Source organism: Sarcophilus harrisii, chromosome 2 (assembly GCF_902635505.1).
Source record: "Sarcophilus harrisii chromosome 2, mSarHar1.11, whole genome shotgun sequence".
Classification (NCBI taxonomy): Eukaryota; Metazoa; Chordata; class Mammalia; order Dasyuromorphia; family Dasyuridae; genus Sarcophilus; species Sarcophilus harrisii.
In genome coordinates, this window is record NC_045427.1 from 209796990 (window position 1) to 209817800 (window position 20811).

General features: G+C 32.5%; 1 protein-coding gene across 3 annotated transcripts in view; it reads right to left on the reverse strand.

Moving 5' to 3' along the window:
* The window catches only part of LCLAT1 (lysocardiolipin acyltransferase 1), a 134619-nt gene that overhangs the window by 82070 nt on the left and 31738 nt on the right, over positions 1 to 20811 (reverse strand). Inside the window, exons 1-2 of one of the 3 annotated variants that reach the window (XM_031951303.1) lie at positions 12504 to 12562; positions 7346 to 7514 (exon numbers count right to left, since the gene is read on the reverse strand). The exons of 1 other annotated variant lie outside the window; for it this stretch is intronic. In XM_031951303.1, the coding sequence (XP_031807163.1) occupies positions 7346 to 7510 (165 nt within the window). In that variant the 5' untranslated portion in view covers positions 7511 to 7514; positions 12504 to 12562. Of the gene's footprint in view, positions 1 to 7345; positions 7515 to 12503; positions 12563 to 20811 lie in introns of those variants that run through there. One more of the 3 variants, XM_031951302.1, reaches the window with a different exon arrangement.

A 20811-nucleotide genomic window follows, 5' to 3' on the forward strand; every position in this document is an offset into this window, starting at 1 on the left:
TCAGATTCCTTGTTGTCGACAAGAGGAGGAAGGAGGGAGAAAAAGCTTGGCACACTACAAGTTTTGCCAAAGGTGAATGTTGAAAATTATCTTTCCATGTACTTGGTAAAATGAAAACTTTTCAAGAAAATTAAAATAAATAAAAGTCAAGACAGATATGCGAGATTAAAATAAAGTACTAATACATTCTTCTATATGATAGACTGTTAAAAGTATGTCTCCATCCTTAACCATACTAAACACCCTCAATTTCTTTGAAATGTTTCTCAGATCAATCATCAAGTATTTATTAAGTGCCTGCCCCTTGCCTAGGCAATAGGGATACACAAAGTATAAAATTATTTTTATTCAAGTTTACATTCTCTTGGAATACACAGATAGAGCAGTTCTTTAGCCCTTTTTCCTGTAATCCAATCTTGGACAGATTCCATTGTTTCTCAAATTCATATAGGACCTAAAAAGACAGAAGGCCCTTATTCTTGAACTAGTTACTAATTTCATCAATTTTACTTCTATATCCTATGTCCTAAAGAAAACACAGTTAAAGATTACAAATCTCTAATTTTCACATCCAGTTTTCAGGTGTAGATTTTACATGAAATCTCTGATTTACAGGGGAATAAAAATGATTTATTTCTTAAAAAAAAAAAAAAAAAAAGAAATCTGTCCTATTAAATGAAACTAATCTTTCTACCACTAAACAAACTAAACTAAAAAAAAAAAAAAAAATTAAACTAAAACTAACCAACAAAGTGATTGCTTGAAAAATATGAATCTAACACTGCATCTGAACTGTCCTACCTCTATCCCATCCCAGAAATAGGAGGTACACTTCAGTATTTACTCCACAGGAAAAATTGCAATGATAAGCAGAGTCTATCTGATGTAAACTGAGATTATGGGGAGGGGGAAGGGAGGTCCTGGTTTAGAGAAAGCCTAAAGATCTCAAAACCCTTCCAATCTCTGGGAGAGGCCCCACCCTCCAGTTCATAGGGAAAACTCTCAGATAGGAATCCCATTCAATTGGAGATCTTGGCCTGGGGCATAATCACTACCCTCTAAATATTGGACTAAAAAAAATGCTCCCTGGTTCTGGGCCAAAAAATCCAATATAACCAAAAGCTGTGTGCCCAGACCTTTGCAAATAATCCTAAAAGGATTCTGTCTGCTAAGAAAGTTGTTTTCTTAATGTAATAAAGCCATTTTTTGTCACAAACCTCACGCCTATATTCATTTAGGTTTGCGAATTCTTTTGCAAAGCCTTCTACCAGTCAAGGGACCCCATTGCTGTCAGGGGATCTCTCAACCCTCACTTCTCACACCTCAGCAGGTTGGAGGCAGGAGAGTACAGTTCTTAAATAACTAGAAAAACCTGTTTTCTTCATTTGACATATCATAAGATCATAGATTTAGAATTAGAAGGGAACTTAAGAGGTCCCTGATTCTAACCTCTTCATTTTATAAAGAATCTATAACTTCTTTATAAAATGAAGAAACTAAGGCATAAAGGTTTAAGTGATTTGTTGATCACAGAAGTACTATCAGGATAGAAGAATTCTTTGGTTCAGAAAGAACACTCACAGAACCTTTACACAAAATTTCTTCTTTTAGAATAAGACAGAAGCTGAATCAGACAAAAATCTTTAATCTTTTAAACTACCTTCTTGTTATGGAGTGGAATGTCTCGTGCTAAGCCAGGAGACATTAAGTCTGGTAAATACTATTTAGAGCCCTCTTTCCCAGATTTTTATTTTATGATGATGAAGTTAAAAGGCATATATTTCATTTCTTGCCATTTTTACCTACCCATTATGTGTTTTCTATGTTCAAAGAGAGCAGACAATGGTACCAACAGAGTTGTAAGATATATCATAACTCCAACCAGGATTTTCACATGTTTTAAGACCTGGTATACAGGAATATATCATGTGGAATTGGAACTCAACTGGTTCTATGAAGGGAGAGATTATGAAAAAGCTAGGGCCCAAAATAGTTATGGACAATCAATCAATAAACATTTATTAAACACCTATGCTAAGTGCTGGAGATACAAAAAGAGGTAATAGTCTCTCCTCAAGAAGCTTACCATGAGAAGGAGGAGACAACATGGAAACAAAAAACACAGAGCAAGATAAATATAGGATAAATAAGAAATAACAAGGAAAGGCACCAGAATTAATAAAAAAGGTGGAAAAAGGCTTCCTGTAGAATATGTTATTTTAATTGGAATTTAAAGGAAGCCTAGGAAGTCAATAATCACAGGGTAGAAGACAGAGCATTCCAAGCTTGGGAAAGAGCCAGACAAAATGCCCAGGGAAAAAATTCAGGGGAGATGGTATAATAGGCCAGATAATCCAAGCTCTACAGATTTTCCACACAAACAAGACAAAACTGAGCTCAGGGCAAACACAGAGTAGGTTAAAAACAAATGGGACAATTAGGAAAAAAACATAAAAATACCAGAATAGATATGTTTTGGCCCTTTGGCCTAGGTGAAATATAAACATCTCCAGACTAGTTCCTCTGAAACTAATAGGGTTAGCCAGGTTGGGAAGTAAGCCTTCATCTCAGTCCTAGGAACTATCATTTCCCTTTTAAAATTAGAATTGGGCAAAGGGAAGCTGTCAAAGTTACAAAAGATGAAAAAATAATAAAACAAAATATAAAGAATAAAAAAATGAAAAAATGTGAGATATCAAGAAAAACAATAGATCTGGAGAAGAGATCAGATAGGGAAAACATAAGAATAATTGGACTATCTGAAAGCTACGACCAAAAAAAAAAAAAAAAAAAAAAAAAAAAGGAATCTTAATGCAATAATACAAGAAATAATTAAAGAAAATTGTCCTGAAGGGTTAGAACAAGAGGGAAAAGTAGAAATAAGAAAAAAAAAATCACCAATCACCACCTAAAAGAGATCCTACATGAAAAACTTATAGGAACATCACTGCTAACTTTCAAAAAAAAAAAAAAAAAAAAAAGAAATTTTTTTTAGAGGCAATAACAGCAGCAACAACACCAAGCAATTCAACTATGCTGGAGCTACAATTAGAATTACTCAAGATCTATTAGTGACTACAATAAAAGACTGCAGGGCTTGATATACTATATATTAGACAACAAAAGAACTAGGATTGTGACCAAAAACATTATATCCAATAAAATTATGCATGATTCCCAGTACCTAGCACAGTGCCTGGCACATAATAAATATTTAATAAATGTACCGTTGGCCACAAATGAAACCAAACAGATTAAAATTAAAAAACAAAAAAAAAAGTACCTCAGTAAAAGAATGGTTCAAAAGTCTTCATGAAAAAATAAAGGCCTATTTGCTTTATGCCAAAACACAGATGGTTTTCTCACATGTCCAAAGGCAATGTGAAATACTATTTCATAGGATCCTTAATCTTATCAAATTGCAATGCTGATGATGAACATAAATGATGATGATGATGATGATGATAAGGAAGAAAAAAAACATGAGAAATGAAGACTGTCATAAAGATAATGCTTATATACAAACATGTTATAGAAGATAGGGAAGCTGAGACATTCTGAAAAGAACTCGACAACATTTCCAAATTCAATCAAACTATTTTTACACTCTGCTTCTAGGAATCCCAAGTTATCTTCAGAGCTCAGCTCAAAAACCTATTCCTCCATGAGGCCTTTCCTGATTGCCATAGCTACTAATGCCACTCCTAAAAATTAACTTGCATTTATTTTACATATACATACTAACATGTTGATACTTCCTATAAAATATAAACTTCTTGAAAGTTATGTTTGATTTTTATTTTAACTAACCCCTAGAGCCTAGCAAAGTACTTGTCATGTAACAGACACTTAACATATGCCTCCTGAAATACTGATATTTAGTGACTTTAGTATAAAGACAGGATTTGGGAAAGAAGAAAAAAAAAATAATGCTGAAAAACATAGCATCATAAGAATAAAAAATGAAAAGGATGTAAAAGCTTGTGCAAACCTCTTGTGCAACAAGAAGTTGTTGTCTTTGAGCATAAAGAGATGGCTCCAAGAAGAAAGCTCTTGTGAGAACACTGGCCATGTACTGTGTGCAAAGTTCAAAACGATAGGGATTTCTCCATGGAGGAAAAGGTTCAGAAGTCGTCTGAAGATACTGTATTGATTGCATCAAGCCCTGAAATACTGCAAAGCCTTCTAAATGAAATTTGTAGTCATTCAAAAGAGTTCTGCATATAGCATAATAAGCATCTATTATTTGGACTTTGATACAAAGTTGAGTGGATAATTGTAATGTTCTGGTTAGCTTTCTGGAAGTCTTGGGACCAGCCTTCATTTCAGCAGAGTAATCACCATGAGAATAGCCAGGGATAAAGTCCAGAAATCTTTATTGTCTCCTTCACAGTCTGTCTCCTTGCCTGTGGCTCAGCTAGTTTTCTGGAGGCCCTCCAAAATGGGTCTTAGTTTCAGTGGAGGAATGTAGGAGGAGCCACCAAGACAGTCTCTATCTTGAAGTCTCTCTTTGGCTGAGTTTGTCCCCAGTTTATATGCTCTATTACAATGACATCATTACAGTATACAGTATAAACCAATCATTATATCACTAAGGAACCATTATTTGTTGTAAGATTAAATCAATCATACTGAACTAGAGAAATTACATGCCAAACTAGATAACCATTGTCTTACCAATTCTGAGTTAACAACTTGTTGTAAGACTAAATCAATCATACTGAGCCTGAAGTATATTTCTCCCAAGTTGCTGCCCTTTGCAGACAATTACCTATCTAATATAATTATTTATCCTATACAGATATGGAACTGGATGGCATAGTAGAAAAAGCACTAAGCCTAGAATTAGAAAGAGAGGAGTTCAAATCTAGCCTTAGATATTTATTACTGTGTGACTGGTCAAGTCATTTAACCTTTGTTTGCTTCAGTTGCCTAAATTGTAAAATGAAGATAAAAATAGCACCTATCTCTTTGGGGTTGTTGTGAGGATCAAATGAGATTAATATTTTTAAACTATTTAAGCACAATGTTTGGCACATAGCAGATGCCATATAAATGCTAGCTATTATTATTATTAAGGGATAAAACTAGTCTATCAACATAGTCTATGTGGATCTTTAATAGTCATAATAAATAGGCAATGAACTAAATCTCAAATTCAACATTAGAAAAACAAGATGAGTTGCTTTTGAGAAAGTATACAGTGCTTTTTAAAAAAACTCTAAATTTCTCCTAAAGTCAAAGGTCCACCTTTTAAACATCAATATTCTCCCAGTAATAAACAGTAATATTCGTCATGAATCCTGGAATAAAAGTCTCTAAAGATCTGAAGTTAAGAGAGACCCAAAGGGTCAGTGGATGGAAATATGGTGGCTATGAATATATATTTAACCAAGAATTATATGGGAAAAGTAGAATAAAGGAAAACACCAGAGAAATGTATGACACAGGATGAGACTGACAGATAATCCAACAGATAACCTGTAGAGTCAGATATAGCTCTGAACAATTTATTATATCTGGAAGATATACTAACCATTCTCACAGTTTATCATATGATTTAGAACTAGAATGAAATTAAAAGATCTTCATTTTGCATATAAAGAAGTTAAGGTCCAGAGGTTCCATGATTTTTGCCCAACATCTTATTAGATATAAAATCCAGGTACTCTGATCTAAAGTCTATTATTCTTTCCATTACACTCTGTCATCTTTATATTTGGGATGTACTATGGCAACATGATTCAACCTTTTACTCCTCTGAAGATAAGGAAGGTTGAGTGCCACCTAGCTGACCAGCAAAAAACACAATTACTACTATATAAAGACGTTACTAAAGAATAGACTCCAGACTTTTCATACCAAGATGGTTTCACTGAATCCTTCAACTGTCTTTAGTTATTCCAAAAGAGAATTCTGGTTGTTTTTGAAAAAGCAATCACTCTGGTAAAGCACTGGGAGAGGACTCACTTTACTGTGATAGTTTCAAAAGGACTGTGTTTATTAGCAGGGTCAGAGACAAGAGTGGTAATATAGTACAGAAAATAGTTATATAAACTGAAAAACCCGGAAATAGGCAGTTCAGGATTATAAGAAAATTAGTTGGGGTTAAACTGATTTTACACACTCAATACAGACTTTAAAAACTAATAGCAGGTAGGTAAAAATTTTCAGAAGTTCCTAAATCTTATCATTATCAGAATGAATTAAGTAAATCAAATGAAAAGTTGAAGAAAATGAACAATCAGATACAAGCCATCCATTTTTCTACCTCTTGACCTTAAAGGAGTAACATAAAACTTAAGAAAGAGTAATGAAAAGGATCACTGTAGCAGTTTTTAACTTCAATACAACTCGATATTTTATTATTTTTTAAAAAGATAACATTTTTTTCCTCTTTGGTTTTCATTTTTAGTTCCTAAAGTGATTCCCAGATAATTAACTTATATCATGAGATTTCTAAAGTCTCTTCAATACTTGAAACATGACTCAAAATAAATGCAAGTAAGTTATATGACTATGCAGCTCATTATTTTCATTCACTCCAGAACAAGCAAACTGATGCTATCTCTTGATGCTATCTCTTATTTCTGTGCTAGCTTCCCTTTTTTAGTTTCTCCACTTTTCAAGCTGTAAAATAAAGGAGGACATTTCTCAAACTATAAGAGTATATTTCTAATCACATTTCTCAAACTATAAGAGTATATTCCAGGCCTGAATAAAACATACATATGAACTACTCTTCAAATAAAAATTTCAATTTGCTTCTCAAAGGAATAGGAGTTGGGCATGTTTCCACTTGTGTATGGAACTTTCATTGGTAAAACTTTCCCCACTGATTAAGGTTAGGACCTTTTCTGCAACTTATAGTCTTACAGAGGCCTGCCTAGAACGAAAGTGTCAAAAACAAAGACAAGTAAGTATGGCAGTAATATTCCCCAGGACAACCTTAGAACCAGGTTAAAATGTGGGTGGGAAATATTTAACAAAATAAAAATATAACAGAGCTGTGATAAATGTTAATATTTGGTTTTCTAAATCAATATGTGCCCCCAGCAATCCTCAAGTACAGCTTGGTGGCTTCCATTTCTATTTGAGTTTGAAACCACCAGTCTAAAGCACTGGGAAATTAAACTGATCTGCCAAGGTCAAACAGCCCATATGTGTCAAAAAGAAAATCTGAACCCAAATCTTCCTAACTTTATGGCAGATTATTTATACTATACTATGCTGCTTCTCATAACACTTGTTATCTTAAAAATTTATATAACTAAAAACCAGAACTCTTAAACTTACTATTGAAAATGTTAATCATTTTAATCTCTTTCTCTGATGATTAACTTACCACTGGAAGTGTGAGCCAGGTTGCCACAAGGCGATTGTTGATCCGGCGATAAAAGGATGGCTTTATAAACATCAAAGGTAAACAAGGAGCCAACATGAAAATACTTCCGAAAAAGCTTCCCAAAAAGAGTGCAATCATAAAGTATATCCCCTTCAATGACAACATGGCTCTGAAAGACATTAAAATCAATATATTTTGTTAACATATTTTTAATCTCTCTAATCTCAGCTTCAAACTAATTTGTATGCCCTACTCTTTGATCACTGCCTAAGTATGAGTGATGTTACTCAGATCATTTAAGAATAATTACAGGTGATGTGGTGAAACAGAAAGAACACTATGTGAGCCAGAAAACCCAAATTCTAGTCTGGGTAGGTTACCAAAAAGCCTTGCTCCAATCACTTAATTTATTTAAATCTGACTAGATTACCTCCACAGTAATTCCCTGTTCAAAAGAAAGTCTATAACCACTTAGCATCAGTAATGTCTATCATGACATGCATTTGTATCAAACCACGTAAGACAGATATTTTCATTAAACATTTTTATTACTTGGATAGAAGAGCTGCTGAATACTGCATATGTTATCAACAGTATCTTCATTTCTTCAAAGAGCATTAAAGTAAGGCACAACATTTTATAATAGAGGAGATAAAATACTTTATTAATGCAATAAAATCACTGACTTCTTTATAAGAAAAAAATAAAGATCAGAAGCACTTTTTATTTTAAGCTTTTCACAGCAGGTGTTAAGTATTCAGAAGAAGATAAGATTATTAGTTACTAATTAATTCCAATTTTTAAAGATTTCTTTTCCCAGGGTCTGTGATTGAGCAAAGATCCTGCTTCCTTTCTCCCTTTTCTTTTTGTCATTCCTTACTTGCAAGAATGAGCAACTCTTCTTTAATCAAGCAAAATCATAACATATTTTGAATCTTGTATAGTCCAAAGGAGCTAGAAAAAAAAGCTTATAAAAGCAAAAAAATAAGCAACAGGACTTATTTTTCACATAATTCTAACGGGCTTTGATGCCAGTGAGCAACCTTTAATGATTTCACAATTCACATCCTGTTTCTACACATCAACAATTTCCCCAGTTAGAACTCTAAAAGCACTTTGTACTTCTCACAAGCAGTGAGCATATTCTATTTCTATATATGTATGTGTATGATTGTGTGTATATATATAATATATACACACACACACACACACACACACATATACACACATATGAAGGAATATATTCTATAATACATGTATATGTAGTATATATGAATATATTTATATGTAGTACATGTCTTATCTTGTCATTACAAAAGTTTTAAGAGTCATAAAGTTTTTTATTCACAACCACCCAATGAAGCAGACAGTATAAAGACCCCTAAGAGTAATTAATGAGATGCGAATCTACGTTGCCTGGTGCCAAGGCCTCTATTTACTATATCAGAGGTATCAAATATGAAGCAGACCAAACTGCAGAAGCCTACAATTCTCAGTGCTGCCCCGCCCCAGCCAGATTAAAATATTAATAGGGAAATATTTAACAAAATAAATGAAAATTCAGTAGAGCATAGATTAGTGGTTCTCAAATCTTTGTTCTCAGTATCGTCATGTTGTTAAAAAAACTATCGAGGATCTGTTCAGAGTTTTTGTTCACATGGGTTATATTTAAAGCTATTTACTATATTAGAAATAAAAAATAATTTTGAATTTGTAAACTCTCTGAAAGGGTTTCAGAGACCCCAACAATTCTTTGGACTACACTTTGAGGACCACTGGCATAGATAATATCAATATGTGTTTTTCTAGGCCAGTGTGTGATTCAGGGATCCTTAAATATAGTTTCATGGTTCCCTTTTTTATTAAAGTTTGACCCCACTGCACTATGCTACTGTTATAATCTCCTATATAGAACTCAATGGCATTACCAAATTCAATAAATGTTCAACTGTGGAATTGGTAGGGGTTAAAAACTTCCTAGGAATGATTTTTCTTTTCATAGCTCTAAGGGATAAAACCCAGCTTACAATATACTAAATAAAATCTTTTTCATGAAGCCTTTCCTTTTCCCTCTCCAATTACAAGTATCCTCCCTCCCAAACTAGTTTGTACTGTGTTCTTTTGTGTATTTATATGCAAATATGTATGTATGTATGTATATACATATATATATGTATATCAATACTATACAAACTGTGTATCTCAGGGCAATTCACATCAGATTATTAATCAATGACAAGGTATTTATTAAAATTCTACAAAAAAGTCAAAATGAATAAATGATGTAAAGGATATATATCATAAGCAAATTATAGAAGCATGAAAAAATGTACTTGTTAGATCTATAGATAAGGGAAGCGTTTATGATCAAACAAGAGACAGAAAGGACTCTGAGAAGTAAAATAGATCGTTTTGGTTATATGATATTTAAATGTTTTTTGCACAAACAGCCAAAATTAAAAGGGAAACGGGAAACTGGAGGAAAAACACTTTACTTTTTCTGATAAAGACCTCATTTTTCAGATTTATAAGAAACTGAACCAAAATTATAAAATTAAGAGCTACTCCTTAATTGATAAATGGCCAAAAAATATAAACAAGCTATTTTCAGAAAAAATCAAAGCTACCTGTGTATAGTCCTATGAAAAAATGCTCTAAATTACTATTGATTAAAGAAATACAAATTAAAACAACTCAGATATGCCACATCACACCTATCAAATTGGCTAACATGAATAGAAAAGGAGAATGAGAGGATAAAGAAAAATCAAGAAAATTAATGTACTCTTGGTGGAGTTATGAACTAGTCCAACCACTCTGGAGAACAACTTGGAACTGTGGGGAAAGGGCTATAAAACCATGTATATTCCCTTTGACCCAGTAATACCACCATTAGCTCTTATATCCCAAAGAGATCAGAGAAAATGGAAATGAACCTATTTGTATAAAAATATTTATAGCAGTTACTAATATTTGCTGCTACAGCAGCCAAGAACTGAAAATCAAGGGACTATGTGTCAATTGGAGAATGGCTGAGCAAGTTTTGGTAATATGATTATGATAGAATACTCTTATGCTATAACAAATGATAAGCATATGGTTTAAAAAAAAAGACTTATATGAACTATTATTGCAAAGTGAAATGAGTAGAACAAGAAGTGAGAACACTGTATACAGCAACATTGTAGGAATGATCAACTGTGAAAAACTTAGCTGTTCTAATCAAGATAATGAGCCAATATAGTCCCAAAAGACTCCTGATGAAAAATGCTACCCACTTCCTGAGAAAAGAACTGATGAATTCTGAATTTAAGCATACTTTGTTTACTGTTTTTATTTTTGTTTTAATTTGTGTTTTCCTTTGCAATATGGCTCATAGAAATATTTTTTCTTTTTTATTAGAATTTTATTTTTCCAATAGTCTTCAGCATTCACCTTTGCAAAACCTTGTGCTACAAATTTTTCTCCTGTCCCCCTCCCCAAGACAGCAAGCAATCCAATAAGCTAAACATGTGTTTATTATATTATAGAAGTGTTTTATATGAGTTTACATACATAATTGATATCATGTTTGTCTTATTAGTGGGTAGGGTAGGGGAGAAAAGAAGGGAGAGAATTTGGAACGCAAAAAAAATTACTTTAATGTCAAAAATAAATGATTTTTTTAAAGGGTAACCATGACGATAAGTAATTCAGAGAAAGAGAGATTTAAATGATTTGATGTGAGAAAAATAAGTAGAACTGAGAAAATAATATATATAACGATGACAACCGTAAGATAACTAAAATGATCACCAAAAGGAAGTCAAATTCTGGAGGTTCCAGAGAACAAATAAACTCCTTCACTCACTGAAGAAAAGCAAGAGACAATTAAATGTTTGGTTTTTTTTATTTTTTTGTAACAAAGAAAGAATTACTAATCTTGAGAAGGGGATGACTGTAATGTTAAGGCAAAAAGGACCAATACAATGTATCTTTAAAAAAAAAAAAAAAAGACAAGGGTAACAAGATGAGGAAAGAAAAAAAAAAACAGTATGCTACAATTCAGGTTTTAAACACTGAGGGCAGATAATGCCACACATAAACCTCACATTACTATAAATGTGATTCTTTATGTGATTGCAGAACTCCAAGTTATTGATAGTCTTGAGTTTCCATATTCTTGTTGCCACAGCAGAAGAAAAAACATGGAGTTTTAGGTCTGAGGTAACAGGAAACAATAATTCCTAAAATATCATTTTTGTTTTACATTTTAAAGTTAATTTTAAACTTCCCTGGCTCAGTAAGGTCAAGTTACTTTCCAAAACAGTTGCATTTTTGCCAAACTACTAGTTAACTAGAATTTATTCTTAGACCATTAGAAATACCTTAATAACTCACTTTAGGTGAAGAGGGAGAAGAATATGTGATCCTATGATCTTTTTTTTTATTTTGTCTATTAGTTCAATATTAAAACTAGTTTTTGTTTTGCTTTGTTTTGTTTTAATTCATGGCACCTCAAACTAGCAAAAGCAAGACTTCTCAAGAATGTGAAGCAGAATATGAACACAATCCTGTATTTAGTTCACAAAAATCAGTTGAAGATGTTACATTTATATTTGCACATTCTTAAACATTTTTCACCTAATTTCACAACTCAGAGATTGGGGAGGGGGAAGAGCCAAGTCTAGCATTAAGTCTGTGACTTCATACAACATTTTCTTATGATCCAAAATTAGGGGATTTTAGATAGACTTTTTACTGTGCCCTTGGAATTCTTATTCCTTAGATTCCTGCAAGGCTCAGCTCGGATGCCACCTCCACAAAAGGCATGTACATACATAAATCATATACACACATATATACATACATATATAAAAGTGTATATATAAATACATTTCCAAGTAGAACATAAGATACCGAAAAGCAAGGACTTGAATTCTACTTGAATTCTCAATGCCCTGAAGTGTTTTATAGTTTAAAGACTACAGTTATCTCTTTCATGCCATGGGGGTTAACAGCACAATGTTCCTATCATCTGGAAAATGAGTAAAATTTCTGCCTTTCCTTTGTATTAGAAAAAAGATATGAATTTTTTTTTAATTTTTCTTTTATGGATGTTTTAATACCTTATTGCAAAATTTGTTTTGATCTTATACAATACTTTATTTTTACGCACTTCAGAGTTTCTAAACTTTTTCTGTATTATCTTCTGGCCTTGATGCGTTATCTGCAGCTTCCATAAAACTAAAAAAAAAATAAAAAAATAAAAAAAAATTCCAATTTAATTTCTTATAGAGATACTCAATATATCAAAATTACCATGGGGAAAGTTGCAATGTGGAAGGGAAAACTCTTAGAATCTCATACTTTATAAGGAATGTTCTACTGTTAAAACAAAAGTAGAAGTTTAGCTCTTAAGAGAACAAACAAAAAAAGACTAAAATCATTTGTCACTGAGGCACATAAAAAGAATTCCATTTTTAACAAATTTCATAGGATATCACAACTTTTGGATATATTCAAATTTCATAAAAATGGAAATTTTGTGACAGAATACAAGATACATTATGTTTTGTTTTAATTTGAAAAAAGTTCAAGGTTGAGTGTAAAACTTAAAAGCTTCTAGAGAATAAAAAAGTATGATACAATAGAAAAGAAAAAGACTGGTTTTTTAAGTCAGAACATCTGGGTTTAAACCTCAACCCTAATATTTGTTTTTTCCTATGTGATATATAAGTCAAATAATTTAACCTCTCTAGGTCCTAGTTTCCTCACAATAAAATGTCAGGACTGAACTGGACCAGCTTCTGAGGTCCCTTCCAGCCCTAAAATCTATGAATCTAAAATATATTACAACAGTTTTTAGGGATTTTTATTTTTATTGCTAAGTATAGCATCTGATCCTTGGATCACTACTGACTGAAATGGAAAAGCTAAAAGAATTAACATCTAAGAGAATAAAAAAACTATTTGCCAGTGGATGTAAAAAATAAGTATATTTTGATATAAATATTTAAATTTTAGGATTATTCTCTGGACAGGTATTTTTATTTTCACCAAAGTGTAATTTGAAGAAAAACAACAAAGGCTGTTACAATTCATACTGGTGTCTTGGACTGAATTCACATACTGAAAGCTCAGTGATTTGAAAAAATATTTGACTTGGACTTTGGAATACAAGGTTAAAGCAGATATAGGTAATCAGAAAACTAAAGAAAACAAAGTGGATTATTGTTCAGCATAAGGGTGAGGATGTCTCAGTTTTCTAAAGTGTAAAAAGAAAATCTGAGGACACAAGTTAGTAGAAATGGGGAGAAATTTGTTCAGGAAACTGTGGGGACAGCAAAAAAAAAATCATAGAAATTGAGAGACACTGGTGGTAACCTCTAATTTATTATAAAAGCAAAGCTAACTTTAATTTAGTGTGTGTTCTTAATTAAAAGGTAGTCTCTTCACCTTTAGAGTCCATGTCAAATCAAGTTGTTTGCTACACAATTTTAATTTTTTTACCTCTTACTCTATGTGCAATTTTATTTCAATTAACAGTCATTTATTTCTTCTTCCTTCCACAACCAACCAATTTAAAAAAAAAAAAAATAAAGAAAAACAAAATCCTTGTAGCAAACATAGCCAAATACTTCCTACACTGGTCATGTCCCAAAACCTATGTTTTATTGCTTATCTTGAGTCCATTGTCAGGAATTGAGCAATATTCTTCATTATTGATCACCTGGACATTAATTCATTAGCTCATCATGCCTACATAGGATCAGTTCTTGAGTCTTTTCAAGTTGTTTTCACAATGTTGTCTTGGTTCCTCCCACTTAGTTCTGTGCATTAATTCATACAAGTTATCCTAGGTTTCCCTGTCTCTTAATCATTTCTTAAAGCACAAAAGTATTCCATTACATTTATATAACAATTAGTTCAACCATTTCCCAAGTGATGGGCAACACTTTAATTCTAACCGGTACAAAAAAAAAAATTACCATAAATATTTTTGTATATATGGATCTTTGTCTTTTTTTTTTTTTTTTTAAATCTCTTTGGGGTATAGGCCTATCAGAGTATCATTTTATCATTGAATTAAAAGGTATAAACAGTTTAATACTTTGGGGTATAGTTTCAAACTGCTTTCCGAAATGATTACACCAAATCAGAACTCTTATCAATAATGCAATGATGTGACTTTTCCCACAGTACCTTCAATATTTATCTTTTTTTTGTCATCTTTGTTAAATTGATGAACCTTCAGTAGAACCTCTGAGTTGCTTTAATTTGCATTTCATTAACAATTAATGGTTTGGAGAGTTTTTTCATACAAATGTGGATAGCTTGAATTTGATACTTTGAAAATTTCTTGTTTGTATCCTTTAACCATTTATCATAAGAATAGCTATTCTCATAATTTGTAATCAATTATTTATCTTAGAAATCAGACTTTTATCAGAGAAAGTCAAGAGCAAAAGCTTCTATTCACACACAATTTTTTCCTTTCAATGTTAGCCACATTAGTTTTGTTTATGCAAAACTTCTTGAGACAGTATGTTATCAAAATTGTCCACTTTATTTTCTGTGATCCTTTCTATCCTTTGTTTGATAAACAGTTCTTCCCCTACCGTAGGTTCAATAAGAAAATTTCTTTCTTGTTCCTTTATGATGTGAATTATAAGTCATCCATTTAGATATGTTATATGCGTGGAGTGGTGATCTTACCCTATATTTTCTGAGACTGCTATCAAGTTTCCTCAACAGATTTCGTCAAATTATAAGTCTTTACCCATGTATCTAAAGTCTTTACATTTATCTATGCTGAATCTGAAGTGCACAACTCCTTTCCACAGTTCATATCCCTGGTTTATATCCTTCTATTTCCAATGAAAGTAATCAATTCAATTACACTCAGCATTTATTCAACATCTGTTAATTGCATCTCACTATGTGATATACTAGGGATATAAAAACACTTTCGGGAGAGGTTTGATAAGTAAGGTACTATTATAAATGAGTAAATGAATACAAAGTAATTAGGGAAGAAGGATAAAACAGCCCTCAGATAAGAAAGAAGTTCCATTCCAAGAATAAGGAACAACCTGTAAGAAGGCATACAGAGATTGAAGTTATGATGCACCTTTTTTTTTTCCCCCTTAGGAAAAGCCAGATTGATTTTTAGGATTTTTAGGAAAAGCCATGATGAACTTAATATTTTGCTCTTTAGTATTTTTATAAGTGAAATGCCAGCTTTCCTACTGAAATATAGACAAATTGACGTTATCAGGCATTATATTAAGCATTAGGATATAAAGACAAAAATGAAATAGTTCTTATCTACATGGAAAACAACATTCACAGAGATTAGTAGGATAAAAGATATATATAAAATAACTTATAGGGGAGAGCGGAAGAAAATACTAAGAACTGATGGAATAAGACCACTTGAAGATGGAATTATGTCTGAGTTTGGAGGGGAGGTAGGCATTCCAAGAAGTGATGAGAAAGGGGAGCATTCTAGATCTGAAAAACAGCCTTTACATTAGCATGAGATAGAAAGTCAGGAAGAAAAATTAGGCTTATTTTCACTAGAAAATAAACAGAGGGAAGGGAAGGTAGTATGTAATCAGCCTGGGGAAAATAGTTTAGGGTCAAATTATAAAAAGATTTTTAATTATTATTGTTATATTTTGTTTTTTATTACTTTCCATTCTAAATATATTCCTCTTCCTCCACTATCTAGCAACTATTCTTTGTTTTATATATACATATATATTTAAAGAAAGAAAAGTATTTCAACAAAAATAAACACAACTGCCATATTGGACAGGATCCAAACATCCATAGCTCTCCACTATTGCAAAGAAAAGGGCAGAAGGTGATTTTTCTCAACTTTTCTCCAGAGACATTTTGGTCATTATAATTACAGAGCTCACTTTTGAATGTTTTTGTTGTTGCTGCAGCTGCCATTGTTATGAAAGGATTTTTTTTTTAAATTGTAGTAAGTTTATTTTAAATACACATTGCTTTTTTGAATCATGAGAGAAAAATCAGAGCAAAGAAGAAAAACCATGAAAAAGATAAAAAAAAAAAAAAAGTGAACATTGCATATGTTGATTTACATTCAGTCTCCTTAGATGTTTTTCTGGATGCAGGTGGCATTTTCTGACCAAAGTCTATTGGGATTGCTTTGGATCACTGAACCACTGAGAAGAACCAAATCTTTCATAGTTGATCATCGCACATTCTTGCTCTTATTGTGTACAATGTTATTCCTGGTTCTGTTTGTTTCACTCAGCATCAGTTCATGTAAATCTTTCCAGGCCTGTTATGAAAGGAGTTAAATACCTAATAAAGAAGTTTTAATTTTGTCATAAAAGCCATAGGCAGGCATTGAAGCTTATTCAATACAGCTGTATGGAGTTTGAATTGGAAGATGAGAACCAAATTAGGTTGATGATGATGACAGCCCAAATTAGACAGGTTGTGGTGAGTAGCAAGATGTAAACAAACTTAGATGTGTTATGGGAAAAGAATCTTTAAGACTTGACAACATCTTTGAATGAGAAGTACGATTTGTAGGCTGTGAACTTGTGTGACTAGAAGAATGGGTGGTGCCTTTGACTTAAGAAAATTAGAAAAGGAATGGATAGATTTAGGAAGAAATATGCTGAATTTTGCTTTGAACAGACTGAATGTGAGTTACGTGCTGGGTGTAATTATCATATCTATGCTGATGCTTCCCACATCTGTTTTCTGGTCCTATACTCTCTCATGGAGAGTAGTCCCATATCACCAATTGCCTACTAGATCTTTTAAACTGTTGACACCTCAAATTCAACATGTCCAAAACTGAAGCCATTTTCTTTACCCCACCAGCAAACTCACACCTCTTCTGTATTTATTCCATCAAGACCATGATCATCCTTGCAGAATCTATGTTCAATATCTGTCTCCTATTTGACCTCCATACCCTCATCTCATATAACCAATATTACTAAAATTTTGTCGTTTTTACATCTACATTTCTGCCATTTATCCCTTTATTATCACTCTGTGTGACCATCCTAATTCAACAACCCTTATTATCTCTTTACCTGGTTTGTTCTAACATTCATCTAATTAATTTAATCTCCCTATCTTATGTTTCTTTTTCCTCCAATTTCAAACTCTAGCTTTCTCTATGACATGCGGAATTATTTAAAAACTCATGTTTAGACTTTTAAAGTCTTTCACAACCTGGTCCCAATCTACTTCTTCCACTTTGGCACACATTTGGTACACTCTTCCATGTACACGCACCATTATTATTATTATTATCATTTCTCATAAATATGGCTCCATTTCCCATCTCCATTCCTTTGTATGACTATTCCCCCTTTTTGGATTGTACTCTCTCCTTGACTCTCAGAATTCCTACTTTCTTTTAAGGCTCAGCGCAAGCTACATGTAGTATCTTTTTGAGGTCTTCCCTGAAACCCTGTAACTGGTGGTTCCTTCCTTTGTATATATTTTGCATATATCTACATATGTATGTATTGTTGCTCCTTGGTAGACTGCAAGCTCCTTGAGGGCAGGGACTTTTTTCCTCCCAAGTTCACAGAGGTTCACTGAACATAAAAGATTAGTATGTTTATTGATTGATTGCATAATTGACGTCGAGCAGGAATTCAAACATGAAAAAAGGAAGGGCTACATTATGAAGACAATGGAATCACCTACATAGATATGACAGCTGAATTCATGAGCTTTTATAACACTCCTGTCTTATTCTTAATTTCATTTGTTAGATCATTAACCACTTCCTGTCCTCTTATTCTTCCTTTTTATGTTCTAGCTCTCCTTTTTACTTCTCTTCCTATGTTATCTCCCAGTCATCATTTCCCAAAAGTTCAATAGCATTTCATGTAAATGATTTTCAAATCTATATCTAGCCTTTTACTTCAAACTTCTTTTATATATTTTCAAACTCAACAGGTCCAAAACAGAATTTATCTGCCTACTAAACTCACCCCTCTTTTGAGACTGCTTAGATCTATAATTTATTAGTAGCAAAAATGTAATACTCCTTGAATTGAATTGAGAGATATATATGCACATATATATGTATATATACACAACATAACATTCACACACATATTTGCACTCATACACAATTCTTATCTTAAAATATTTTATAAAAATTAGAAAGTAGACACATGGGTCCATTTTAACATAAACTCTCACATTATGCTTTGTAGTAATAATACCATCAAGGATTTCCATTCCTTAAAAGTCTTCATTCCTTTCAGTTATTTTAAAAATTAATCATTAGTTTCCTCTTTAAAAGTGTATCACTCACAGCACTGATTGATTTTGTACTTGATAAGGTCTAGTCACTCTTCAAATTCATCATTAAACACCATTTCTGTTTCCTGATATGACATGTTACCAACCAAGATAAAATACAAATTTCGCAGGGCCACTGCTAATTCAACAAGTGTTAAGTGCCTACAGTAGAATATAGCAGGAACTGAGGATGCAAAAACAAAATGGCAAAATCCCGACTGTTAAAAAATATAAGATTCCATTGAAGGAAAATAAGTACATGTAGAAATTATTACAAAACACAAAAAAATTTCCTCAGGGAAGACATGGCTAAAAATACGAAAGGTAATTTGCAAACATCAAAAAAGTTGTTCAGAGGAAATGAATAAGGACACCTTGAAGAGGAAGCTGATCTAGACAGGTCTAAGAGAACAGGGAAAAAAAGCTTTGACCCAGGCAATAGATTGTCCTAGTTGCCATAGTAAATGCAATGTATATTTGATTACAAATTCCAGAGAAAGAGGAAGAAGAATATACTGGATGATAGGGCAGATGTCCAGTCTCTGGTCCTACTTGATTGTCAAGGCAGATGTGGTTGGAATCCTGAAATATTAGTCACCAACTTCATGTTCATCCACTTCAAAGGCTTGTTTTAAATAGCCTTCAAGGCTCAGATCAAATTCTATCTCCTTCAAGAAGTCTTTATTGATTTCCTCACTTATTGAGCCCTTTTCTCCCACCCCTAAAACTTCTTCACTTATTTGTACTTAATGTGTATCTGGTTTTCCTTGAAGGTAATATAAGGTTCCTATGTGTAGACACTTGAGTTTTTTTCCCTTGTATCCTCAGAAGTGAGCTTAATGAACAAATGCTTGAATTTAATTGAATTTATTTAATGTTTGTTAGAATTTATATTTTGAAACTTTAACAAGTCTTAAGCAATGAATTCCATACATCTCCCTTCACATATTATATACATTAATTCTTCCACCTGTCCTAAACCTATCTCAAATTTTCACTACTTCCAGTATTCCAGTATCCTGTCCTACTTCTAGAGTTTACTCTAGCCGTATACTTCATAATTGTGTAGAGATTTCTATCATCTCACTTCAAAATTCAAGCAAACTTAAAATTGTTGATTTAAAATGTTTTTCTTATGCAAAAGGTCATTCAATATTCTTTTTAGCTGTTCCTCAATCATCTTTGAGTATTTTCCTAAGAAAATACAAACTGCATGAATTATTTCAGGTGTATATCTAATGAACTTCTGAGCAAAGGTGAAATAATGTTTTGTGTGTCAACTAATGCCTTTCCTGATAACAACCAACATTTTCTTGGCCATTTTGGCAAAGTGGGACATTTGGCCAGTCAGTGGATCATAGCATCATATATTTAGAGTCAGAAGGACTTCAGAGGCCATCTAGTTGAATCCCCTCCATTGATAAATAAGAAGCAAAGTCCTCGTAAAGTTAGTCAATTTTCCAGGTTCACATAGGTGATAAGCATGAAAGGTGGGAATTGATTCCAGGTTCTCTCTTTCCAAAACCCAATAATTTTGTCACAGATCATGTTACTCTCATAGGAGTAGTTATCACTAACTGGGATCCCTAATAACTCAGAGCCTATTCTCTTTTAATCACAGTTTAGATTACTTTCTCTAAATGGATTACATAGAATTTACTTACACTGGAGCACATTTATCAATTTGCTACCACCACACTTGGCTTTTATAAGGCTGGGCTAACATTAATCTCAGTGCACTTAAAAATTTACCATTCTCAGAAAAGCTTAATGATATCTAGAAATTTAAGATTTTATTTTATACTTCCTTCTCCAAATAAATGTAGAAAAAAAATTAAATAAAACTTCTCTGAGAACTGATCCATCATAAATGCAAACTTTTTCCCTAACTTACATCTTGCCAATTGCTAAAATCTTAATCTCACCACTGTTAAAACTTTGACATTTCAAAACATTGTTTCAATAACTTAAAACTGCACCAAGACTTTTAGGACATCATGCATACCATTTTGGACCATTTACGCTTTCGTTTTAATAATACTTGTTATGTTTAAATTAGTAAAGTAAGAAAAAAAACCTTCAGATTCTTATAAGGATGTGAACACATACATATAGCTAATTATTGTTAGCTAGGAAGAGTCACAGTTAACAAAGCTAAAAAAAAT